General features: G+C 49.8%; 3 protein-coding genes across 8 annotated transcripts; all 3 read left to right on the plus strand.

The window, feature by feature from the left end:
• Window positions 1–342: 342 nt before the first annotated feature.
• On the plus strand, window positions 343–3,212 carry arl14 (ADP-ribosylation factor-like 14). 4 transcript variants are annotated; one of them, XM_035384492.1, is made up of 2 exons: window positions 343–857; window positions 915–3,212. In XM_035384492.1, the coding sequence occupies exons 1-2, from the start codon at window positions 644–646 to the stop codon at window positions 1,538–1,540; spliced, it is 840 nt and encodes a 279-aa protein (XP_035240383.1). In that variant the 5' UTR covers window positions 343–643; the 3' UTR covers window positions 1,541–3,212. The 4 variants fall into 4 exon arrangements, with proteins under 4 accessions (XP_035240383.1, XP_035240384.1, XP_035240385.1 ...); XM_035384493.1 differs by having other exon boundaries at window positions 343–830; XM_035384494.1 differs by having other exon boundaries at window positions 343–773.
• A 668-nt stretch (window positions 3,213–3,880) lies between these two features.
• Window positions 3,881–17,823, plus strand: kpna4 (karyopherin alpha 4 (importin alpha 3)). The gene is made up of 17 exons (XM_035385135.1): window positions 3,881–4,093; window positions 7,463–7,507; window positions 7,954–8,043; window positions 8,402–8,431; window positions 8,995–9,047; window positions 9,368–9,463; window positions 10,065–10,150; window positions 10,372–10,458; window positions 10,600–10,769; window positions 11,885–11,929; window positions 12,813–12,944; window positions 13,420–13,548; window positions 15,088–15,192; window positions 15,438–15,509; window positions 15,663–15,825; window positions 16,873–16,967; window positions 17,333–17,823. Exons 1-17 carry the CDS (start codon window positions 4,025–4,027, stop codon window positions 17,426–17,428), a joined length of 1,563 nt encoding a protein of 520 aa, XP_035241026.1. The 5' UTR covers window positions 3,881–4,024; the 3' UTR covers window positions 17,429–17,823.
• Window positions 17,824–20,304: 2,481 nt separating this feature from the next.
• trim59 (tripartite motif containing 59) lies at window positions 20,305–24,743 on the plus strand. 3 transcript variants are annotated; one of them, XM_035385139.1, is made up of 2 exons: window positions 20,305–20,466; window positions 21,987–24,743. In XM_035385139.1, exon 2 carries the CDS (start codon window positions 22,049–22,051, stop codon window positions 23,252–23,254), a length of 1,206 nt encoding a protein of 401 aa, XP_035241030.1. In that variant the 5' UTR covers window positions 20,305–20,466; window positions 21,987–22,048; the 3' UTR covers window positions 23,255–24,743. The 3 variants fall into 3 exon arrangements, with proteins under 3 accessions (XP_035241030.1, XP_035241028.1, XP_035241029.1); XM_035385137.1 differs by having other exon boundaries at window positions 20,311–20,466; window positions 21,982–24,743; XM_035385138.1 differs by lacking the exon at window positions 20,305–20,466 and adding an exon at window positions 20,674–21,683 and having other exon boundaries at window positions 21,982–24,743.
• Window positions 24,744–24,898: the final 155 nt, after the last annotated feature.

The raw sequence follows: 24,898 nt of genomic DNA on the forward strand, positions 1-24,898 counted from the left end.
ACATTCGCGTGTGTGTATATATATATTTATAATATACATATTTATGTTTGTGTGCTTTTGTGTACATATCAACAGTTACACATACTTATATAAAACTTGTCATGCTGGAATCGGAAGTGACTGCAGGACTGTTGAGCAGCTAAGAATAATTCTGACATAACCCCGCTGAAGACGAGTAACTGTGATCCCCCCCCCCCTTCCCAGCCCCCCATGGCTGAAAGGAGGTCACCGTGTCACACAGCATTCTCCCGTCGGTGACACAGCTTCCTGTAACACACGATGGACCCGAACAGGTGCCACACGTCCTAAACGGCCAGGCCTGGGTAACCTGAGACAGCACCACAGACCTGCCTCACCGCGGGGAAACGTGACCATGGCTAACTGCCCTCCCCGTGAACAAATCATATCTCATACCGTAACAGGGCGTCACCTTGCCAGCACCGTGTACTTTGCCCTGTTGCTAACGAGTCTCCTGGTCCACAGCACCTTTATAACTGTAATCCACACATGCGCCTGGACAGAGAGGCAGAGAGAGGGAGAGAGAGAGAGAGAACTCGGAGAGCAAACAGACACATAGGCTGGCAGCATAATCCAGAGAGCTGAGAACCGTCCAGGCTTCCAGACGTCCAGGTTTCTTAGTTCCATGGTGTTAGGGGAAGACTCTGCCACCGTGTTCAGGAAGACTCAATCACTGCGTCAAGGAAGCTTCAGCGCAGGTTGTGTGTCGAGTGGACTGGGCGCAGGTCGTGTGTTGAGCAGAAGACTAGGCGCAGGTTGTGTGTCGAGTGGACTGGGCGCAGGTTGTGTGTTGAGCAGAAGACTAGGCGCAGGTTGTGTGTTGAGTGGACTGGGCGCAGGTTGTGTGTTGAGCAGAAGACTAGGCGCAGGTTGTGTGTTGAGGGGACTGGGCGCAGGTTGTGTGTTGAGCGGAATGGGTCAGCGGAGCTCCAGACTGCCGGGGGAGACGCGGGTGCTGATCCTGGGCCTGGACATGGCGGGGAAGTCCACCCTGCTGTACAAGCTGAAGTACAACGAGGCGGTGCTGACGGTGCCCACCGTGGGCTTCAACGTGGAGATGATGGAGACGGAGCGGCGGGCGTCCTCGCTGACGGTGTGGGACGTGGGTGGGCAGCGGGAGATGCGGCCGCACTGGGAGCAGTACTTCCAGGACACGGCGGGGCTGGTGTTCGTGGTGGACTGCGCGGACCGGACGAGGCTGGGCGAGGCCCAGCGGGAGTTCGAGCGGGTCCTGAAGAGCGAGCACCTGCAGCGGGTTCCCGTGGTGATCCTGGCCAACAAACAGGACGTCCCGGGGGCGGTGGGCGCGGTGGAGCTCACCCAGCGCTTCGGCCTGAGGAGGGCCTGCGTGGACCGGCACTGGTTCGTCCAGCCCTGCTCGGCCCGCTCCGGTGCCGGCCTGCAGGACGGGTTCCGCAGGATGGTCCAGTTCATCAAGGCCCCGTCGCTGCTGACCGACAACCCCATCGCCGACACGGTCAGCAGCCTGCGCTCCACCGCCATCTCACTCAAACACAGGTAGAGCCGCTGCTGAAGGACTCTGGGAAAAGGTTTGTGTTCTTTCACATCATCTTTGTACTGCTGACTCCATCCAATCTCCACTGTCGTTTTTGCGCTCCCGACCCCACTGTGCTGTCTAAGAGACTGCTCACCATTTTGGACACGCTCTTTCATTTACTGTCACTGGTCAATGAGAAGAGAATTCTGGGGCTGAGGTCACGGTGAACGTGGTCTGTTCTGGGGTCAGAGTGAAATCCTGACTGTGCCAGGGTCTCCCACCGTCAGCAGCCCCACAGGGCAGCACGGATGCACAGGCTACTGACGCTAGAGATTCCCCTCAGCCAATCAAATGCCTGCAATCTGCTCTCCCCAGTGATGGAGGAAGGGAAGCCACCACACACAGCAGCTTCACAGTCACATGAGCGCATGTGCTGCACAGTCACAGGAACGTGTGGGCTGCACAGTCACAGGAGCATGTGTGCTTCACAGTCACAGGAATGTGTGTGCTTCACAGTCACGGGAGCGTGTGGGCTGAACAGTCACAGAAACGTGTGTGCTTCACAGTCACAGGAATGTGTGGGCTGCACAGTCACAGGAGCATGTGTGCTTCACAGTCACAGGAGCATGTGTGCTTCACAGTCACAGGAACATGTGTGCTGCACAGTCACAGAAACGTGTGTGCTGCACAGTCACAGGAATATGTGGGCTGCACAGTCACAGGAATGTGTGTGCTTCACAGTCACAGGAGCGTGTGTGCTTCACAGTCACAGGAGCATGTGTGCTTCACAGTCACAGGAGCATGTGTGCTTCACAGTCACAGGAATGTGTGGGCTGCACAGTCACAGGAGCATGTGTGCTTCACAGTCACAGGAATGTGTGGGCTGCACAGGCCCTCCTTTCCTGTATTCAGTGGGACCAGCTTACAGCTGTGATTAACCATTCCAAAATGGGGGGATTTTTTTTCTAATGGTAATTTTTTTTTTTTAATCATAAAGTTAAAGGAAAGGAACTTTCATGTTAACATCACTGTCTGCTGTTACTTTATCCAGAGGTTCTGACAGCTTCAGGTTATTGTGGTATTTTGTCAGAGATGTATTCCAGATACCAGATTTCTTACATCTGAATGAACCTGTCTGATCTATCATTGCCATCTGTGCCCTGACCAGAACCCACTGTTATACAAACAAACATGAGTGCCATAGCAGCTTAAATCAATTCAATAGCAAATGTATAGGCCAACTTAAATTATAGGATGCTATGATTTGTGAAATTAAACTCGGCTTGCTGGCAATGCAGTAGTTCTAAAACTTTAATTGCTTATATGGAAAGATGAATAACCAACAAATTAACAAGTGAATAAATAATGTTTTTATTATAGCTGAAGATAATTTACACCAAGTTGGACCTAGAAATATCCCCAGTACCTTTAGGAGCAAAAGTACCCCAATGTGGAAATCAAATACTTATGAGTGCATGTATTTGTGTGCCAGTTCAAAAATAAGTCATGCAATAATGCATTGAGTTACACTGAGTAAGGTCCTGGTTGAGAGATACTTATTACATACACCTTACCTCATGAGTCACTCGCATGGTAGATTTTTTTATTTTGTATCCAACATTCCCAAAGATTTGCAGCTATTTTGTTTCAATGTGAATTTGTTGCTGTAAATATTAATAAAGATTTTGGAAAGAGATCAAGTCTATACTCTCTTTTTAAATTAAGGATATTATTGTATGACACAAACACACACACACCCACAACAAACACACACACATACACCCTCAACACACACACACACACACATACACCCTCAACACACACTCACACACACACACACACACATCCCTTAAACGCCATGTTCTTCCAAGGCACAGACATATACTACAAAAATTGCAATGTTTGTTTTCGATTATCCCTATAAGTTTATTAATTACAGCATCAGCTTATTAACATAAAATATTTTTTTCTAACTGTATTATTCATGGAATAACTGATTTTTAAAATATAGTTCAATGTTAATTACAAGAACTAATTTTCTGATAACAGATCGATGTCAAGGTGTTAAGCAGGAGTCTTGGCTTCCAGTTTAGAGATATATTAAATTGAAGAGTCGTAGATAGGAGAATGACCAACATGATTTAAACCCAAAAACTCCGGGTGACCTCTGCCTAAGACTGTTAAGTTATAGCATTCTCTAGTGGCCAACGCCACTTCGCTCCGATCACTCGCCGCCTATGTAGAATGTCGATCGCTCACCGACCAATCGCAGGAAAGGAATCCCCGATCACACACCGCCCGGGTTGAATGTCGATCTCTCAACGACCAATCAGCGGGCACGGAATCCCCCACCCTTCCGCTCCAGAGCGAGGCTGGGCCTGTACCACCGGCATTCCCACAAAGCTGTGCGGGGGAAACCAGTAGAGAGCCCGAAGGGTAGAGAAAAAGGAACTGGAAAGAAACAGATCGCGTCTTCTCGACAAAAATACCTTATAAGATATTTTAAAAATGGCCGATAACGAGAAACTGGACAACCAGCGGTTGAAGAATTTCAAAAACAAAGGTCGGGATTTGGAGGTAAAGTGACAGGGCTGGTTTGTGAGTCTCTTTTCCTCTCGTCTGTGTTATTTTGCTCCAGGTTCTGCTGTTATGTGACGTCGGTCGTAATTTCCAGGATCTGGAAGTTTGCAGGCCCAGGCTGCCCGGACGCCAGGCCCAGGAAAGCTTGCGGATCGCATTGAGGCCTAACGCAGCCGTTGAGCAATCACACCCTCAGTACGGGAAATGCAGTGCTATGTCACCCTGCCCCCCCGGCGGGCCGCGAATGTGACAACGGTGTTTTCCAAAAGTGCCCGTTTATAATAACGATGATCGGGCATTTCGACGCCCAACTGAGGAAGAACCCTCATTTTCACGCCCCCATCCTTCGCTAACAAGCTAACCTTATTTTGCTAATCTGGGGCTACAATTAAATAATAGCAGTTGGCCGTTTAATACGAAACAGTTCGGGTAGATTAAAATCAATTTTAAAAAATCGAACTACGTAATGCTGCTATGATATAAGGGTTTGGCTTCTGTTTAGGTTAATGTAACGTTAGCCGACTGATGTTGGGTAAATGGGCATCTGACTGAGCAGGGGGGCTTGCTATGCTAGTTAATTCTCTAGCTAGGCTAGGTCAAGCACTCCCGTTTGGCCGCAGATGTTGTTTGGCCCAGCTAGCGGTGTCAGAGCTGATTAATAGTGTTAGCAAAATGGCTAATATTATATCGAAAACATTTGTAATAAAGCGTTAGCTAATGTTAGATGGCTTGGTTAACTAGCATTAACTCAGTTGGTTAACTAGCATTAGCTAGGCAACGTTAAGGTTACTCTGATCAGCTAACTGCGTACGGGCATGTTTTTGTAACCAGCCCCCAACTAGCTCGTATGGTGTAGGCGTGGGCGGTTGGGCACAAACTAGTACCAGCGATTATGTCCGGTAACCGGTAAGCCTTTGATGCCCATCCCAGTTTTCTGACTAACATCGCGAAATCAGGTTAACGGCTCAAGTCGGTGCTTAGCTAACGTTACTATTACTGTCGGAGTCTGGTGGCTAGCTAACGTTAGCTTGGGCAACAACTAAAAAGACATTAGGCTGCTGCCAAATATGCTAGCGGTGTCGAACTTGAGTGTTGTGCGGCTATGTAGTTACCTGGTTGCGGATCTTATAACTAGGTAACTATGGCCCTAGTTAGGTACATTACTTGGTTGTCTATTTACTTGCTTTAGCGAATGTAAATTAGATTAACCTATGCTAACAGCGAATCTGTCTGTAGAGCCTTCTAGCTACTGTACGGTAAGACTAGTTGACTAGTTTACGTGACGTATGATGTTAACACTTGGAAGTGAATCTTTAGAATCGACCTCATTTAGCTTTGATCGTGTAAACTAGATATCGATGTTGAAGTGGAAAAAATGGCTTAGTTAGGTATCCAACTGTTTCACAAAGCAATGTCAGGTGTGCGTGGTGTGATTACACCTGTCGAATAAGAAGTCTACTAAGTTAGCCATTTAGCTGTTGCCATGCGCTACATGTAAACAAATCAGTGTAACTTTAGATAGTCTAACGATTCTTAGTTATTCAGGTGAATGCGGTCTTAGGCACTATAGCTGATGAATCGCAACTTCACCCCTATTAAAGTTGATGTCGTGGCAATAATGGATTGTCAAATTGGGCTATTAATATTGACAACATAATTGATCCCAATTTTCTTGGGGGGGGGCTTAGATTTGTGAAGCCACCTTTTTTGCTACACTGCACTGACCAAGTAAACAAAACACTCGAATGGATACGAATGGATGCATTTACGCACTTCACTGCTCACACATTGAAGGGTCAGGATTTAGTGTGAGTTCCTCAGGTCAGATTTTGTTGCAGTCTCAAGCCATCTCCATTTCAGTTCACTGAAACAAACATGTTCCTCTGAACTTTCAGCAGTAACCTTCTGGTGATGTGATGAGAGCCACTGTCTTTTCCCACACATTCTTTTTAACATTCCTCTTTCACATGGGAAATGATTTGCTATATGCTGTCCAGGAAGTAGTGTAGTCTTGCTGTTGACCACTGTTGTCAGCCATTACAGACCACTCCCCCCTCATGATACCCCCCCTCCCACCCCCCGTATGTACCTGCTGTAGCACACGTCAGTGGACCCCATGACATTTTCCATTGGAAAAATTAGTCAAATCTGAGATGCAAACTGACACAAGTTTAAAATAATCCTATGAGGATGCAAAACTGGCGGAAGTACAGACTCCATCCAGCATTCAACACTCAAGTCAACTTTGTTTTTAAGACAACAACAGGACTCTCCTTTTTGTTGTTGTTTTTTGCATTGGGTCCGTAGGAGAGGGGCAGTGGCCCTGATAACAGGGTGATAAGTTAGACGGAGTGTCTTTTTGTTGTCGGCCATTTTGAGCGCAGAGAGCGAATCTGAATTCCCACAGCGCTTAGACCGTTTCCTAACCTGGCATAACTGCTGGGACCCCCGCTAGGGGTGTGAGTCACTGTTTGGGGTATGAGCGGGTCACCCTGAGCGTTTGGGGGTATGAGGGGGTCACCCCGAGCGTTCGGGGTATGAGCGGGTCACCCTGAGCGTTTGGGGGTATGAGGGGGTCACCCCGAGCGTTCGGGGGTATGAGCAGGTCACCCCGAGCGTTTGGGGGTATGAGCAGATCACCCCGAGCGTTCGCGGTTTCCGTACAGCAGCGGTCAGAGCTGTGGGTGCTGCATTTGAGGGGTGTTGGGTTGAGTCCCAAATGAACCAGCAGCCACAACACCGTCGTGGAAGAAGCTGCACCTCTGTTTGTGGGGGGTGGGATTATGTAAACATTAAGTTGTTAAACACAGACAAGGAACTGCGGCGTACTTTTAAATCAACCAGTCCGGTTTCCTCCAGTCCAAAGACACGTCTCCACCAGTATGTTAATTAGCCTCTGTTTTTCTGCTCTCTGTCTGAAATTGATTAAACAGTGTTTGTCACTGATTGTATGAGCTGTGTGTTCTGATGGCTAAGTGAAGGTGCTGAAATATTAACAGAGAGGTGGTTTGGAAGGTTAGTTGTGTGCTGTAAAGTCCAGCCTCATGGGGGTGGCTGTCACTGAATGGGGGGGTTGATTGCAGCACCTTTAATGCCACCTGGCAGATGCTCTGATCCGGATCCTGAGAAAGGGGGGAAATATCAGTGTTGGCACGAAGAACACAGCCGTGCACGCAGTCATTCATAGCCACATCTGTGTAAAGTAGCAGTGTGATCAGCTTTCTTTACACAGCTGTGCTTTTAATGTCAGGAAATTAAAAAAGACCCGTGATATGTGGACAGTTATAGCTATGGCTAAAGAAAGCCAGGGTTTGAAAAGCCTGAGTATTTGTTGTTTATGTTTTTTGGTGTGTTTTTGTTTTTCAGACGATGAGAAGACAGAGGAATGAGGTGGTGGTGGAACTGCGGAAGGTACGGCTCTCTCTCACTCTCTTTAATCATCTGTGCTGTGGTGTCACCTCATCTCAGCCCACTGAGGCCTTTCTGCTGTGAAGCACAGGACTGCAGTGAGTGACAGAGTTTAGGGTGTAGACGTGAAAGAGAGGTGTTCTGCCCCTGATGAGTTCATGGCCTGCCTTTCTGCTGCTGCCCCAAGCTGAGATATCACTGATTAGAGCATTAGTGCCACTGTTAACAGGAATACAAATCCCATAATCCTTTCTTTGAAGTTGACAGAGTTGATGAGTGGACCAATGAGATGCGCTTAAGGAAATCCATTGTGATGTCATCAGATGGAATTCCTTCAGGGCACGAGGGGGGAGGGGGTTTCTTTAGCTTTGGCAGGAATCCCCCAAAGCCAGCCGTACCTGGGGCAATGTTCTGAGTGCCACTGACCGCCCTGTCTGGATCACCCCCAGAACAAACGGGACGAGCACCTGCTGAAGAGACGGAACGTCCCGCACGAAGACATCTGTGAGGACTCCGACGTGGACGGGGACTTCAGAGCGGTGAGAGTTCGGCTCCTGGTGTGAGAGATGGGGCCTGTGGTGGTCTTTCTTAGCGCTCAGAAATGTGCCTTAAAAGTGGCCCTCGTCATATTTACCCAACGTAACCCCCCCCTCCCCCACACTTTGTTTGTTTGTGGGTGCTCGTCTCCAGGGTGTAATTCTGTGTAATGCTGTTTCTGCTCGATGTTTTCACGCTGAAATTGAGCTCACACACATTGGGCGCCACTTCATCGCCAAAAACAAGCACCCTTTAAAATGTGAAACGGAGCAGAAAAAATGACCCTAAAACGTCGTTTCATGAGCTGAGGTGCGCACGCGAGAGGTGTGCTCTGTTTGATTTTCTTTTTCTGTCTTGTAGCAAAACACATCTTTAGAAGCAATAGTGCAGGTAAGACCCTTCCCTCCGCTTCAGTAGTGTGTGCTGTTAACTCTGCTCTCTAATATCCTTTCAGAAAACAAAGGCTGCGGTATTTAGGCCAAACTAGTAAAGATGTGCTCATAGGATTCAAAGCATTTCAGAGAAATTTGATTTTTGGTGTGCTATGCAAAGTAATTTAAATAACAGAAAACATGTATGTTGGAAAGGTTGGATTTCTGTGTCCTCTAAAAAGGCCGGAAAATGTTTTTTAACTTGTCAAAACTACAATAAAGTCAAACTAGGGTCAAATAAATTTTTATTCATGCCGTATTTTCCTATGATCACATGGTCACATTATTCAAAAGTAAATATACTGTACATAACTATACACAGCACTATGTCAGAACTATTACATTTTAAGATTCCATGTTTTATGAAGTTTATGTTCTTGCTGTGCTCTTGCAAAGTTTGTGTTTGAAAGGGAAACCTTTTGTGTCGGTGACTGCAGTCTTGTCTGTCCTGGAGAAGGTGCTTTAATGGTCTTCCTGGTTAAGCTGTAGGTAAATAATAATATCATTTCTCCTGTGCTGCAGAATGCCACCAGCGATAACCAGGGAGTGCAGCTCAGCGCTGTCCAGGCCGCCAGGTAAGGAAATGCACAGGTGCGACTGTGCAGACACAGGTTTTAACACAGGTGCAATTGTGCAGACACAGGTTTTAACACAGGTGCGACTGTGCAGACACAGGTTTTAACACAGGTGCAATTGTGCAGACACAGGTTTTAACACAGGTGCGACTGTGCAGACACAGGTTTTAACACAGGTGCGACTGTGCTGGAGTACAGGTGCAGCTGCATTTACTGTCCTGCTTTGGCTAAAACGTCTCTAGTACACTTCTAAGCGAACGGTGTTTAAACCCTGTTAGTGCTCTTTAATGACAGCGCTGCTTATGTTTGTCTGCTTTCAGGAAGCTCCTGTCCAGCGACCGCAATCCGCCCATCGATGACCTGATAAAATCAGGTATTCTGCCCATTCTGGTGCACTGCCTGGACAGAGATGACAAGTGAGTATCTACCACCTTTAGTGTGCTCCAGACTGCTGGACTTTAGTGTGCTCCAGACTCCTGGACTTTAGTGTGCTCCAGACTGCTGGACTTTAGTGTACTCCAGACTGCTGGACTTTAGTGTGCTCCAGACTGCTGGACTTTAGTGTGCTCCAGACTGCTGGACTTTAGTGTACTCCAGACTGCTGGACTTTAGTGTACTCCAGACTGCTGGACTTTAGTGTGCTCCAGACTGCTGGACTTTAGTGTACTCCAGGGGAAAGGCTAATTCACACCTTTGGAGTTCATTTCAGTCAGTTCTGTAAAGCATTTACTCAGTGTTCACTTCCTGCTTAAAAAAGCAAACCAAACAGGAAATAAATATTTTTAAATGTGTTTTAGTGACAAGCGGAATAACAATTATCGACAATTGCTAAAAATATCTTGTTTATACCAAGTTTGAGAACCAATGACTGGAAAGCTAAACAAGCGAGATTTAGCAGGAATGTGAGACCATGTAAGACTTGTTTCTGAATGAGCTCATTTCTGTGTATAACTGTGTGGAGGGTTTCGTTTGGAGTTTGAGTTCATGTTGTCGTTCTCTCCCCCCGCCCCTCCCCAGCCCCTCTCTGCAGTTCGAGGCTGCTTGGGCTTTGACCAACATTGCGTCAGGAACGTCGGAGCAGACGCAGGCGGTGGTGCAGTCCAGTGAGTCTGGCTTTCCTCACACGTTCAGCTTCAGCGTGTGCGGTTCCCACATCACGCCTGTTTACGAGCCCTAACATACCTGCCTAACACTGGGACCTCGATCGATTATGCTGAATGTACCGGTTACTTATCTGTGTGTGTGTGTGTGTGTGTCTGTGTGCGTGTGTGTGCGCGTGTGCACGTGTGTGTGTGTGTGTGTGTGTGTGTGTGTGTGTGCGCAGATGCTGTTCCCCTGTTCTTGAGGCTGCTGCACTCTCCACACCAGAATGTGTGTGAACAGGCTGTGTGGGCCCTTGGAAACATCATTGGTGAGTGACATTCCTACCTGGGGGTGGGGGGTGGGTGGTGGGGTTAGGGTTTTTGGGGTGTCTCACGCCCTCTGTACCCTCCCAGGTGGGGGGTGGGGTTACGGTTTTTTGGGGTGTCTCACGCCCTCTGTACCCTCCCAGGTGACGGGCCCCAGTGCAGGGATTACGTGATCAGCCTGGGTGTGGTCAAACCCCTGCTGGCCTTCATCAGTCCGTCCATCCCCATCACCTTCCTGCGCAACGTCACCTGGGTCATGGTCAACCTGTGCCGCCACAAGGACCCGCCCCCTCCCATGGAGACCATCCAGGAGGTACCGCCATCCGCGCGCTCATAATGCACGCTGTGTCTGTGCTGCTGTGTTTGTCCGTGTCTGTGCTGCCTGTGTGTCTGTGCTGCTGCGTGTCTGTGCTGCTCTGTATCTGTGCTGCTGCTTGACTGTGCTGCCTGTGTGTCTGTGCTGCTGTGTGTCTGTGCTGCTGCGTGTCTGTGCTGCTGCGTGTCTGTGCTGCCTGTGTGTCTGTGCTGCTGTGTGTCTGTGCTGCTGCCTGTCTGTGCGGCCTGTGTGTCTATGCTGCTGCCTGTCTGTGCTGCTCTGTATCTGTGCTGCTGCTTGACTGTGCTGTGCTGTTGTCTGTGCTGTTGCGTGTCTGTGCTGCCCGTGTGTCTGTGCTGCCTGCATGTTTGTTCTGCTCTGTATCTGTGCTGCTCTGTATCTCCACTGCCCGTGTGTCTGTGGTGCTGTGTGTCTGTGCTGCTGTGTTTGTCTGTGTCTGTGCTGCTGCCTGTCTGTGCTGCTCTGTATCTGTGCTGCTGCTTGACTGTGCTGTGCTGTTGTGTCTGTGCTGTTGCATGTCTGTGCTGCTGTGTGTCTCCACTGCCCGTGCATCTGTGGTGCTGTGCTGCCTGTGTGTCTGTGCTGCTGCGTGCCTGTGCTGCTGCATGTCTGTATCTGTGATTTGGCAGCTGGTTGTTAAATGGCCTCTCCCTGCTGAGTGCTTGGAAATGTGCCGTGAGTGGCATCCTGTTTGCACACTGCCAGAATATCAATGACTGGGCCTTGGAACTGGGTCTCAGTTAAGGACCAGATTTAGATCAATTCTGCGACAAGTTACAGGTAAAAATGGGTGCTGCAAATACTGCAGAAGGGATTTCACTGGACTGAAGGTTTCTGCTACATAACTAACACCCAGTTAACCCCGCCCACTTAAAACCTGCTGTTTATCCAAGGGAAAAAAAGAAATGTATATATATTTCTCGACCGTTTGTGAATACAAAAAAGTATTAAAACAACACATCAGCAAGGAATTCACAGATTTCAGTTTCCTGGACCTTTAATGGTGTATGGGGGGAATACTGTGGGAGTGCTGTTCCTCTCTCTCATTCCCTCTCCCCCCCCCGCCCTCTCTCCCCCCCCCCCTCTTACAGATCCTCCCTGCTCTGTGCGTTCTGATTCACCACACGGATGTAAATGTGAGTATTTACACCACACTGGTGCGAATGTGTTACACATTACTGGATCTGGTTAGGGTTAGAGTGTAAATGTGCTGGATCTGTGGGTTAGAGTGTAAATGTACTGGGTCTGTGTGTTTGTGTGTAAATGTGCTGGATCTGGGTGGGTTAGAGTGTAAATGTGCTCGGTCTGTGTGTTTGTGTGTAAATGTGCTGGATCTGGGTGTTTGTGTGTAAATGTGCTGGATCTGGGTGGGTTAGAGTGTAAATGTGCTGGATCTGGGTGGGTTAGAGTGTAAATGTGCTGGATCTGGGTGTTTGTGTGTAAATGTGCTGGATCTGGGTGGGTTAGAGTGTAAATGTTCTGGATCTGGGTGTTTGTGTGTAAATGTGCTGGATCTGGGTGGGTTAGAGTGTAAATGTGCTGGATCTGGGTGGGTTAGAGTGTAAATGTGCTGGATCTGGGTGGGTTAGAGTGTAAATGTGCTGGATCTGTGTGTTTGTGTGTAAATGTGCTGGGTCTGTGTGTTTGTGTGTAAATGTGCTGGATCTGGGTGGGTTAGTGTGTAAATGTTCTGGATCTGGGTGGGTTAGTGTAAATGTGCTGGATCTGGGTGGGTTAGAGTGTAAATGTGCTGGATCTGGGTGGGTTAGAGTGTAAATGTGCTGGATCTGGGTGTTTGTGTGTAAATGTGCTGGATCTGGGTGGGTTAGAGTATAAATGTGCTGGATCTGGGTGGGTTAGTGTGTAAATGTTCTGGATCTGGGTGGGTTAGAGTGTAAATGTGCTGGATCTGGGTGGGTTAGAGTGTAAATGTGCTGGATCTGTGTGTTTGTGTGTAAATGTGCTGGATCTGTGTGTTTGTGTGTAAATGTGCTGGATCTGGGTGTGTTTCTCTGGCAGATCCTGGTGGACACAGTCTGGGCTCTGTCCTACCTGACGGACGCTGGGAACGAGCAGATCCAGATGGTGATCGATTCCGGAATCGTCCCTCACCTGGTGCCCCTTTTGAGCCACCAGGAGGTCAAAGTTCAGGTATGTGTGTGTGTGTGCGTATTTGCGTGTGCGTATTTGCGTGTCCGTGCTTTCCCTCGCTCGCTCTCTGACCCCTCGCTCGCTCTGACCCCTCGCTCTCGCTCTCTGACCCCTCGCTCGCTCGCGCTCTGACCCCTCACTTCCTCTCTGACCCCTCGCTCGCTCTCTGACCCCTCGCTCGCTCTCTGACCCCTCTCTCGCTCTCTGACCCCTCTCTCGCTCTCTGACCCCTCTCTCGCGCTCTGACCCCTCTCTCGCTCTCTGACCCCTCCCTCGCGCTCTGACCCCTCTCTCGCTCTCTGACCCCTCCCTCGCGCTCTGACCCCTCGCTCGCTCTCTGACCCCTCGCTCGCTCGCTCTCTGACCCCTCGCTCGCTCTCTGACCCCTCGCTCGCTCGCTCTCTGACCCCTCGCTCGCTCTCTGACCCCTCGCTCGCTCGCTCGCTCTCTGACCCCTCGCTCGTGCTGCTTGCAGACGGCGGCGTTGCGGGCCGTGGGGAACATCGTGACGGGCACAGACGAGCAGACCCAGGTGGTGCTCAACTGTGACGCTCTCGCCCACTTCCCCGCCCTGCTCACCCACCCCAAGGAGAAGATCAACAAGGTAACCACCCAAATCCTCACTTCCTGTCTGTCACCAAGGTAGCCACGGGGCTCCGCCCCAAATCTACACTTCCTGTCCGTCACCGCACTGCCCTCCTCACAGTTGACTGTACGTGTTGGATGTGATGACATCAGAGACAGGTGTGGGTTTGAGTGGAGTGAATGATGATGTCATTATTGGTAACTGTACTGTTTAATGCAAGTTAGTTTATGCACAAGTTGCTGGTTCATTAGAGAGACTGTAGTATTCAGTGTTAGATGGGAGCATTCAGGGGGCTCAGTGGGTGGGTGTATTGGGGTGGGGGATAGGGGATTTTAGGAGGGGGAGGGGGGAGAGTGAATGTGTATGAGTGTTATTGCCTCTGCTGGTGGATAGGGGGCGCTGAAGATCACGGTCTGTGCTGATATCGGAGTGCATCTGAGGCCTGTCACTCATTCAGAGGCCTCTCTGTGACCTGGCCAATGATTATAGCCTCGAACCCGCCCACCTGCCCCAGCCTGCACACCTGCGTCTCGCCCAGGAGCCGTGCTCTGAGCTCGGCTCCTGCAGTCTGATCCAACTGCGTCTGCAGCACACCTGCCTGTAGAACACTACACCTGCAGTCTGATACAGCTCCATCACACCTGCCTGTAGAACACTGCACCTGCAGTCTGATCCAACTGCGTCTGCAGCACACCTGCCTGTAGAACACTACACCTGCAGTCTGATCCAACTGCGTCTGCAGCACACCTGCCTGTAGAACACTACACCTGCAGTCTGATCCAACTGCGTCTGCAGCACACCTGCCTGTAGAACACTACACCTGCAGTCTGATACAGCTCCATCACACCTGCCTGTAGAACACTACACCTGCAGTCTGATACAGCTCCATCACACCTGCCTGTAGAACACTGCACCTGCAGTCTGATCCAACTGCGTCTGCAGCACACCTGCCTGTAGAACACTTACACCTGCAGTCTGATATAGCTCCAGCACACCTGCCTGTAGAACACTACACCTGCAGTCTGATACAGCTCCATCACACCTGCCTGTAGAACACTACACCTGCAGTCTGATACAGCTCCAGCACACCTGCCTGCAGAACACTACACCTGCAGTCTGATACAGCTCCATCACACCTGCCTGTAGAACACTGCACCTGCAGTCTGATCCAACTGCGTCTGCAGCACACCTGCCTGTAGAACACTACACTGCAGTCTGATACAGCTCCATCACACCTGCCTGTAGAACACTACACCTGCAGTCTGATCCAACTGCGTCTGCAGCACACCTGCCTGTAGAACACTACACCTGCAGTCTGATACAGCTCCAGCACACCTGCCTGCAGAACACTACACCTGCAGTCTGATATAGCTCCATCACACCTGCCTGTAGAGCACTGCCTCACTCACAGCCTTTTATTCTGAACCCTCTGTGAATGTCATGTACGTGACCCACCTCTCAGTTACGCACTAGACATTGTATAACAAATAAAAGTAACTTTTATTTCTGAAGCCTGTTTCAAAGCTGGAGCTGTGCATTTCCTGTTGCTTCCTCTAGGAGGCGGTGTGGTTCCTGTCAAACATCACCGCAGGAAACCAGCAGCAGGTGCAGGCGGTGATTGACGCTAACCTGGTGCCCATGATCATCCACCTGCTGGACAAGGTGTGTCTCTTCTCCCACATTCCCTCCTTCCCTCGCTCCCTCCTTCCTGTCGTTCCCTCCGTCCCTCGCCCCCTCCTTCCTGTCGTTCCCCAGCTGTTTCTCCTCCAGCCTGTGAGTGATTTTAAGCACAGTGTGGGTTATGGCTGTGGGTGGTTTCCCAGGAGCTCCGCCCCTTCCTGCTGTAAGGGTCAGGGTTGTGACGGGAGTGTGTGTGCAGGCTGGCTGAGTGGCTCTTCTCTCCGCAGGGAGACTTCGGGACCCAGAAGGAGGCCGCCTGGGCCATCAGCAACCTGACGATCAGCGGGAGGAAGGATCAGGTGAGTCTGAGACGCCCCAGAGCAGGGGTCTGTGCGCGAGCCGGATGGAACATTCTGGATCAGGGCGGAGAGACTCTGCTCTGACCCCTAACCCCTGTATGTAATGTGTGTGTGATTGTGAGAAGCTGACACAGTTCCCCGCGTGTCCTATAGGTGGCGTACCTGATCCAGCAGCAGGTGATCCCGCCCTTCTGCAGCCTGCTGACGGTGAAGGACGCCCAGGTGGTGCAGGTGGTGCTGGACGGCCTCAGCAACATCCTCAAGATGGCCGACGACGAGGCCGAGACCATCGCCAACCTGATCGAGGAGTGCGGTGGTAAGGCGATCCTGCGGTTTCCCAGGCGATTCTGTGGTTTCCCAGGCGATCCTGCGGTTGCCCAGGCGATCCTGCGGTTGCCCAGGCGATTCTGTGGTTTCCCAGGCGATTCTGTGGTTTCCCAGGCGATCCTGCGGTTGCCCAGGCGATCCTGCGGTTGCCCAGGCGATTCTGCGGTTTCCCAGGCGATTCTGCGGTTTCCCAGGCGATTCTGCGGTTTCCCAGGCGATTCTGCGGTTTCCCAGGCGATCCTGCGGTTTCCCAGGCGATTCTGCGGTTTCCCAGGCGATCCTGCGGTTTCCCAGGCGATTCTGCGGTTTCCCAGGCGATCCTGCGGTTTCCCAGGCGATCCTGTCGTTGCCCAGGCGATTCTGCAGTTGCCCAGGCGATCCTGTGGTTGCCCAGGCGATCCTGTGGTTGCCCAGGCGATTCTGCAGTTTCCCAGGCGATTCTGCGGTTTCCCAGGCGATTCTGCGGTTTCCCAGGCGATCCTGTGGTTGCCCAGGCGATCCTGTGGTTGCCCAGGCGATCCTGTGGTTGCCCAGGCGATCCCACGGTTTCCCTGGCGATTCTGCGGTTTCCCAGGCGATCCTGCGGTTTCCCAGGTGATCCTGTGGTTGCCCAGGCGATTCTGCAGTTTCCCAGGCGATTCTGCGGTTTCCCAGGCGATCCTGCGGTTTCCCAGGCGATCCTGCGGTTTCCCAGGCGATTCTGCGGTTTCTCAGGCGATCCTGCGGTTGCCCAGGCGATCCTGCGGTTGCCCAGGCGATCCCACGGTTTCCCTGGCGATTGACGCAGTTCCTGTTTTCAGTCAGTAGTGGGGGCTGTTGAGCTGTTGGGCTGCTGCTCCGCAGTACTGCAGCACTGAAGTGTGTATTAGTGCGTTATGGATCAGGCAGGGAACCGAACCTGCCCCAGCGCTGCTGTTGGGTTCTGCTCTTCAGAGGGACATGGGGGGTCGGGGGGGTCGGGGGGGTCGGCGGGTGCCTGGTCTGGCCTGGTTTATGCATGGATTCCCTGTTTATTTGTGTTTATCTATTCTGACAGGTTTGGAAAAGATCGAGCAGCTCCAAAATCACGAGAATGAAGACATCTATAAACTGGCGTATGAAATTATCGATCAGTTCTTCTCGTCTGATGATGTAAGTCACACCTCATCTCTTTATCTGCCTGGGTCAGTGGCTCTTCATACAGAAACTCAGGGGTTGTGTCATGTACACCAGAGTATATGGAGAAAAGTCACATAGTCCACTCTGATTCACAGAGCATTTAATGTGGGCTGAATACCCCATGAACCTGTGTAAGCTTTATATCCTCAAATGATGTTACTCAGTCCTGTATGCTCAAACTCTCCAGCCCTCTGCGGCACATTGTGTTGGTTTGCTGTTCATATTTAATGGGTCAGTACCCCCATACTCCTCGTGGGCCCAGTGCTGTAGCTGTTAGTCTGCCTGGATGTGGGCGTGCCTTAGACTCCTGGAGTTAATCGCATAACGCTCTTCCTCAGATCGACGAAGACTCGAACCTGGTGCCAGAGGCCATTCAGGGCGGGACCTACGGCTTCAACTCCACCAACGTGCCGGCCGAGGGGTTCCAGTTTTAGGAGGCGTCTCTGATCCTGGAGTTTGGTCGTGGTGCAGCACTCTGTTCAACAAAAATTAGGAGAGAAAGTGAGCGAAAGAGTGAAAGGAATTAGGTCCATTGCGCTTGGCTCATTGGGATCTTTGGCTGCGTCTGATGGGAGAGAAGTGTGTGGGTTTGGGTTTGCTCCCCCCCCCCGAGGGGGGGGTCCGCCCAAATGAACTTGCGATGGCGAGTGGATGCAAGTGCGAATGAGTGGCTAAATGTTGCAAAAACATCTACAAACCGAACGCTTGGGAAGACCTCTCGCCTACCTAGCGGTTACCGGAGGGGTCTTACCTAACGGCAAATAAACACACAAACAGGCGTCTATTGGAGGGAGCAGAGGCCTCGCTCTAACAATTGGAGGAAAAAAAACCAAACTAAATGAAGAACCATGTCATAGTTCTGTGGTCCTGTGTGCTGGGGGCGGGGCATGTGGACAGGCTCCGCCCCCGTGTCCTGTACGGCCGTGATGACTGACTGTGAGTGTGTCCGGCCCGTGTGTGTGTGTGTCCGGCCCGTGTGTGTGTGTCCGGCCCATGTGTGTGTGTCCGGCCCATGTGTGTGTGTGTCCGGCCCCCGTGTGTGTGTGTGTGTCTGGCCCCTGTGTGAGTGTGTCCGGCCCGTGTGTGTGTGTGTCTGGCCCCTGTGTGAGTGTGTCCGGCACGTGTGTGTGTGTCTGGCCCGTGTGTGTGTGTATGTGTGTGTCTGGCTCGTGTGTGTGTGTGTCTGGCCCGTGTGTGTGTGTTTGTGTCCGGCCCATGTGTGTATGTGTCCGGCACGTGTGTGTGTGTCTGGCCCGTGTGTGTGTGTGTGTGTCCGGCCCATGTGTGTATGTGTCCGGCACGTGTGTGTGTGTCTGGCCCGTGTGTGTGTGTGTGTGTCTGGCCCATGTGTGTGTGTGTGTGTATGTGTGTCCGGACCATATTTGATTGTGTGTCCGGCCCATGTGATGAGGAACCAGGTTCATCTTCTGACACCCTCCTCCCCCCGGGTCCCCCCCCCCCCCCCTCATGCGGGGGCGGGCGGGGGTGGGATTCCAGCAGCGTGACGCGTGTGCGAGAGAATGCGACGGGTGTGTGTGCGTGCGTGCGTGCGTGCGTGACTGGGTGTGCAAGGCCGTGGTGCGGAACGCATGCGAGAGAGGAAACGCAACAGAGAGAAACGCAGGAGAGCTAAAAAAAAATTAAATTAAATTAAAATAAATGACAAAAGAAATTTTGGCCTCTGAGCAAAGGCTTATTAAAATAGGAATCCCAACAAGGAAGAATGCCTACATAAACTATACAAACCGAATAAGAGGGTGTCAACACCAGGTTTAAAATGAGTATTAACTTACGCTGGAGGATGGAATTGGCAGGTGCATTCAGCAAAGATGCATTCAGATGCATTGCATTCTGGGAATAAAATTTCAAATCCAGTGTGTAACCTTTTTATTTGGTTCCTTTTTTTTTTTTACTGCTTTTGTTTTCAACGCTTGTGTAGTAGTGAGTAATTTTAAGGAAGGCCCCATTTTCCCCAGTCCCCTATACCTGTATCACACCAGATATAACCCTAATCCTGTACCTATATCACACCAGATATTAGTTTGATGCTGTGAATATCCATGACGTCACACCTCACCAAGCAAATAACTTATTTGTGTGTTCCCTTCCTGCATGAATAAGTGGTTTTCTTTTTCTTTTTCTTTAAGCAGAAAGAATCATCGTTTTTTGCAGTACTGTTGTCATAACAATGAGCTTCAATTTGTCACAAAAAGAATAAGAAAAATAATGGCCATTTTAATGTAACATAGTGAATAATCTCTGCATGTACTGAATTACAGCATAGTGGAGTTTAGGGGGTTATTTTAGTTAGGTTCTGTACACAGTGTAATTTTTTTTTAGAATACTGTGCTGTTTAAATGTTACTTGTTTCTTGCCTCCTGCCCCTCTTTCTGAATTTAGTTTTATTTTCAAAAGCAGAAGGAAATGTGAAGGATTTGCACACGGCAGTGGGGGGGGTGAGGGCTGTGGGTGTAATGTACAGAGGGGGGTGCAGCCCCAACCTTTAACAATAAGCATAATCCTTTTTGCCCTTTGTTTTTTTATTGTTTAGACGGCTATGTCAGTCCCATGTTGAGCCACTTTATGAGAATGTTTTTTTTTTTAAATGTCGAAAAGATTTTCTATTAATTGGGCTGTGTGCATACCTGCCTATTGGCCTGGAGGTATTCTTCACCTGGCGGATAATTAACGGCTCTGAAGCCTGGTCTCTGTAAGGTGGCTCACTGGAGGAAAAGCTGTGCCTTTATTTGAGCACAATGATGCATGAACAAGTTTGCTATACTTCAGTACATCCCAGGGCTTCCCCCTCTAGCTTGTTTTTTTCTGTTAAGTATTTTTCCTAACACTGTAGAAATGAATCTTTGTGGTCATAACTTTTTTTTTTTTGTTGGACGTAGGGTATTTTTGCAGCATTCCTTATCTGCAAAGATGTGGTTTCAAATAAGACAGAAAAAGATGGTTTGCTTAACCTGTTGAAATTAGTCTACAGGCTAGGTTGTCTATAAGGAAATAAATATTGAAACCTCGATTTGGTGTCGTTTGTATTGGAATTTCTTATTTTATTTATTTAGTAACACTTAACTTTTCGGAGTGTATCTTAGCCTAGCGTGCAGATAGCAGGCTAGTTCAGACGAGCTACAGTGGCTCTATCGTGTAGCCGTTTTAGCAACATAACTGTACTTTGAGTCAAACAAACGAGGTCAGATTTTTATTACGATTCGCAGATATACTACTGATGGCACTTAACTGTTAAGCTAGATTCAATTTGTATTTAAATCTAATCAAGGGATGCGATTGGTGGAACGGCCCTGCTTCAAGGACACGCATGCGCAAATGGGGCCCGGGCCAACCGGATGTGTTGAAATGAAATCCGCGTTCCGAGGTGTCGGCGACAGCGAGTTCTGTCGCGGTTCTGCTGGAGTTTCGGACAGGAGCACCGACGCCATGGTCCTATAAAAGCATCTTAACTCGGGTAAATTATATTTGAACATGATAATAGGGAAGCTCGCTTCACATAAATTATAACGGTGCGAGGATGAACTCGTTACTTAACTGGCTAATCATGTTTAGTAATTAATGTTGAGGTTTCAGCAGACTGTCTAGGCTGGTTTAGCTGTTACATTAATTTTATTGTTAAGTTTAGAGTGCTGCCTATGACAGCTATGCATGTTCTACGACATTTCTATATCGTTTGTGGGTTAGCTTGTTTTGTGGATTGATTACTCTGCGGGAAAGTATTACCCACATGAGAAAGATATGAGCCTATTTATCGCTGAACAATCGCATAAAAATAGTTTGAAATGGCACCCTTAAAATATAAACGTAAATAACTGCCCTTAAAACGGGTCTTTTCATTAAAATACGAAGACACGCCTCCTAAACTGTATTAAAACGACATAGAAAAGCGAGTTGTGTTGATAAGCTACAGTTTGTTACTTAAAGTTTGAAGTTTCATTAAAATAAGTTGTAATAAGTAATTCTGACCGGTGTTACGGTTATTTCAATGGTTAAGGATTTGTCAAAATTGATATTAAAGAGAAAGACGTACGTTTGCCTTCGGTCCTCGTCTTTATTCAGCTGTTGATCTGTTAGTGAAGTCGAATAGGAAATTATATTCAAATTATATACATTTCTCTCATTCTATGTCTGGGACCAATTTAGTTTGCATTAATACCTAAACATGTGGATAATGCCTAACTACAGTAGCCTGTCATTGCAAGACAACCAGAGGGAGCATTTCGGATAGCAGATTCAGAAAAAAGCTTTTTAACTTAAATTCAATTCTTCAGGGAACCACAAAATCTTGCTACTACTGCTAGCAATTCGCACAACCGCTTTCCTATGATCCAATCACCTTTCCGCAGAAAAGAACAAAAACAAAGCACTTTAGTAATCCGTGTTCCAGATAATCTTCCTAAAACAGTGCGGCCATTTAAGGAGAGGCCACACCGTTCGTGGACTTTGTTTATGCTTTTGCGGCTGCGCTAAATTCTAATCTTAGCATTGTTGCATAGTTTTCGCTAATGTATTGTATAATGCCCTCAGTGCTGGTACCTGATAGTTCCAAATGGGTCCACACACTACTGGAGTTGTGCTGAACAAATCGACGAGTTAAAATAGGTTTCACGGAGACTCGCGAATCATTAGACCCAAGAGCGAGGACAGCTTCGTGTGTGAGTCTGCCTTTAGGTGGTGTGATTCCCTAAAATATATTAAGTATTTAGAATATTCTGAATATCAGTGTGCTACAAATAATACTATACTCTTCTGTCTACTTGCATGACCGAGATGAAATATACGCCCGACCTACTTTAAATCTTTAGTTGCTGGTCAATTTGTTAGGTGATGCTCATTAGTAACTAAAATGTACAAAGGTAAGAAAAGCTGAATTTCGTTCTGATCATTTTACCTGGGAGGTAATTTTACCAGGGTGTAGTAGCTGTATGAGGAGCAGCAGTCTGTTCTTAACGGAAGGTTCTTTTTACAGAACAGAAGCTCAGCTGCAGCCCCGCAGAGGAGAACCCGAGGCCTGGGCTTCGCCCCCGCCCCCGGTCATGGACGACCTGGAGGAGGACCTGACGTGCTCTGTGTGCTACTCGCTGTTCTGCGACCCGCGCGTGCTTCCCTGCTCCCACACCTTCTGCAAGGCCTGCCTGGACAATGTGCAGCAGGTCTCCGGAGCCTTCTCCACCTGGCGCCTGCTGCGGGTGCCCCTCAAGTGCCCCAACTGCCGCAGCGTGGTGGAGCTGCCCCCTACGGGCGTGGAGGCCCTGCCCGCCAACGTCTCCCTGCGCGCCATCATCGAGAAGTACCAGCGCGACTCCTGGCCCCGCCCGCCCTTCTGCCCGCAGCACCCCCTGCAGCCGCTCAACGTGTACTGCGTGCAGGACCGCCAGCTCATCTGCGGGCTCTGCCTGACGGTGGGCGGGCACCAGGGCCACGCCATCGACGACCTGCAGGCGGCGCTGGCGCGCGAGCGGGGGGCGGCGGCGCGGCTGGTGGAGCGGCTGACGGACGGGCGCTGGGCGGAGCTGTGCGCGCGGGCGGAGCGGGCGGAGCAGGAGCGGGCGCGGGCCGAGGGGCAGCTGCGCCAGGACCGCGAGGCCGTCGCCCGCTTCTTCCAGGGCCTGGAGCAGACGCTGGCGCGCAAGAGGCACGCCTTCAGCGCCGCCCTGGACGCCGCGGAGGCGGAGCTCGGGCGCGAGTACGAGCCAATCCTGGAGCGGCTGAAGGGCATGAAGGAGGAGCAGCTGGAGCTGCTCTCCGACGGCGCGGCGGTGGAGGAGGAGGAGGCGCCGCTGGCCTACCTGCAGAAGGTGCACGCGCTGCGGGAGCGGGTGGAGGCCCTGATGGACACGCCCCTGCCCCAGGTGCGCCCGCTGTGCGTCTGCCCGCGGGCGGCCGACTTCCTGGAGCAGCAGTGGGCCGGGGTGACCCTCTCTGAGCTGGAGCAGCGCCCCGTCCCGCGAATCGCCTGCTGCCACGACAGCCGCCACCGCAAGGAGGCCCCGCCCCCCTGCCCGGAGGCCCCCCACCTCTCAGCCGCTCTCCTGATTGGTCTGCTCGCCCTGCTCATCTCGCTGTGCCTCGGTCTGATTGGCTTTCCTCAGGTGTTTGAGCAGGCAGTCAGAGACGCCGCGCTGTGCCTCGCCTCTCTGGCTGCAAACCTGCAGCTCCAGTCCACGTCCCTCCTCTCCTCCCTCTCAGACACAGCGGCTCAGTACCTGGCCTCCATCGCCGAGATTTTATTTGTTTGGTGATTCATTTTTTATTGGGTCATTTTTTTAAAGTGAAGAGAACTACATAGAATAGGGACTTTCAGAAGATGTTCAGTTTATATCATGATATAAGAGCAAAATAGTGCATATTTTACTGTCTTTATCAAGCTAAGATGTCTTCTGTACTTTCTGTAGTAAGCTTGCATGTGTGTTTTTAATTTTCTTTGGGGGGGGGGGGGGGGGGGTACAATGCTGGTATTGTTATTATAATATAACAATTATAGAGTCTGGGCTAACTAATCATAGGGCTCCTTCCGATCACTTTTTTAAAAAAAATTCAGTTACTCTAAAACATCGGAGCACAATTCGGAAGGTAGCGAGAGCTTCGGAACACGTGGAGTTGAAGTCTGACGTGGAGCTCGCTTTGTTTCTGCTGGACAGAATCGAAATTTCAGCACTAATTTAGCTCGACTTGCTGGTATCCAGGCGGTTAAGTTAGCTTCAGTGAATGTAGCCATTCATTCAGTGGCTAGCACTTAGAGGGATGCAGTGTTTGCTACATTATGTGCAGTAGGTTGTTAGGTAGTTTACGTAGGCTAGCTAGGTAAGTTAACATTACCTGTCGGATTGATCACTTTAGCTAGAACCTGCTTTCATCTCTCTGCTCTGTGAAAGGCCCTTTTGTAAAACGTCCAGCAGAGTACCGAATTGGGGACAGGTGTATCCGGTAACTGTTGGTTACCGTCTCCCAGACTCTTCAGACTGTGTTCAACAATTTACATGTATAAAAAATAATTTGCTAACATTAGGCATCACAAACCACCGGGTAGATGGCCAATTAGACTAGCTAGTGAATTTAGCAAAACCAGCATTCATTCGATGCTGAACTCCGTGACTAAATGGAAAGCTGTACCTAGAAATGTTTTTGCATGTTCACGGTGAGGTGGGCGTGGCCAACGGACGTTATGATTTTAAAGAAGTTTTCATAACGTCCTGAGCAAGACACCTAACCCCTAATTGCTCCCAACGAGCTGATTGGTACCTTGCATGGCAGCCTTTCACCGTTGGTGGGTGAGTGTGTGTGAATGGGTGAATGAGAGGCATCAATTATAAAAAGCGCTTTGGATAAAAGTGCTATATAAATGCAGTCCATTTACCATTTGGTAGTTTTAGTTAGCTGGTGTGTAGCTTTAGCCTGGCCATACAGCGATGTGGGGCAGTTTCCCGTGGGTCTCATGGTCTGGGGCAGCGGGATAGTGCTGTAAGACCCTGCAGAAGCAGCCTGTACCCTTATAGTCTAACCCGATTAACACAAGCTGCTGAGTAATATGGGTCAGCTCTGCTTTTATTACAAATAAACCAGAGTGCAGCAGTCAGTAGACCAGGAAAGGCCTCTAATGAAACGCATTCACGCCATCTGATCTGCCACTGTAAAGTTCCCTCTCAACGATTCCAACTTCGAACTGTTTTTACTATGTAGTAAAAAATAATGTATTTTCAAAATTTCCAATAAAATCATCTTTTCTGATCACCCTTCTAAGTGTGGTGGGCTCCACAGACGTACAAACCCCAGGTAAGAGCTGAACGTGTGTCAAGTGTCCCCCCCCCCCCCCCCCCCCCCTCCCATAGGGCTGGAGCTTGAGCTCCAGTGTCTCACACACGTTATACAGGCACTTACAGGCAATA

The sequence above is a fragment of the Anguilla anguilla genome, chromosome 12 (assembly GCF_013347855.1).
Source record: "Anguilla anguilla isolate fAngAng1 chromosome 12, fAngAng1.pri, whole genome shotgun sequence".
Taxonomy (NCBI): Eukaryota; Metazoa; Chordata; class Actinopteri; order Anguilliformes; family Anguillidae; genus Anguilla; species Anguilla anguilla.

Excerpts from the sequence above, each read along its gene's own strand:
- kpna4 (XM_035385135.1), top strand. The coding sequence starts at position 4,025 with ATGGCCGATAACGAGAAACTGGACAACCAGCGGTTGAAGAATTTCAAA. Across the intron at positions 7,508-7,953 it reads TGGTGGTGGAACTGCGGAAG|AACAAACGGGACGAGCACCT; the intron begins GTACGGCTCTCT and ends GATCACCCCCAG. Across the intron at positions 11,930-12,812 it reads TTCACCACACGGATGTAAAT|ATCCTGGTGGACACAGTCTG; the intron begins GTGAGTATTTAC and ends TTTCTCTGGCAG.
- arl14 (XM_035384492.1), top strand. The coding sequence starts at position 644 with ATGGTGTTAGGGGAAGACTCTGCCACCGTGTTCAGGAAGACTCAATCA. Across the intron at positions 858-914 it reads GTTGAGTGGACTGGGCGCAG|GTTGTGTGTTGAGCGGAATG; the intron begins GTTGTGTGTTGA and ends GACTGGGCGCAG.
- trim59 (XM_035385139.1), top strand. The coding sequence starts at position 22,049 with ATGGACGACCTGGAGGAGGACCTGACGTGCTCTGTGTGCTACTCGCTG.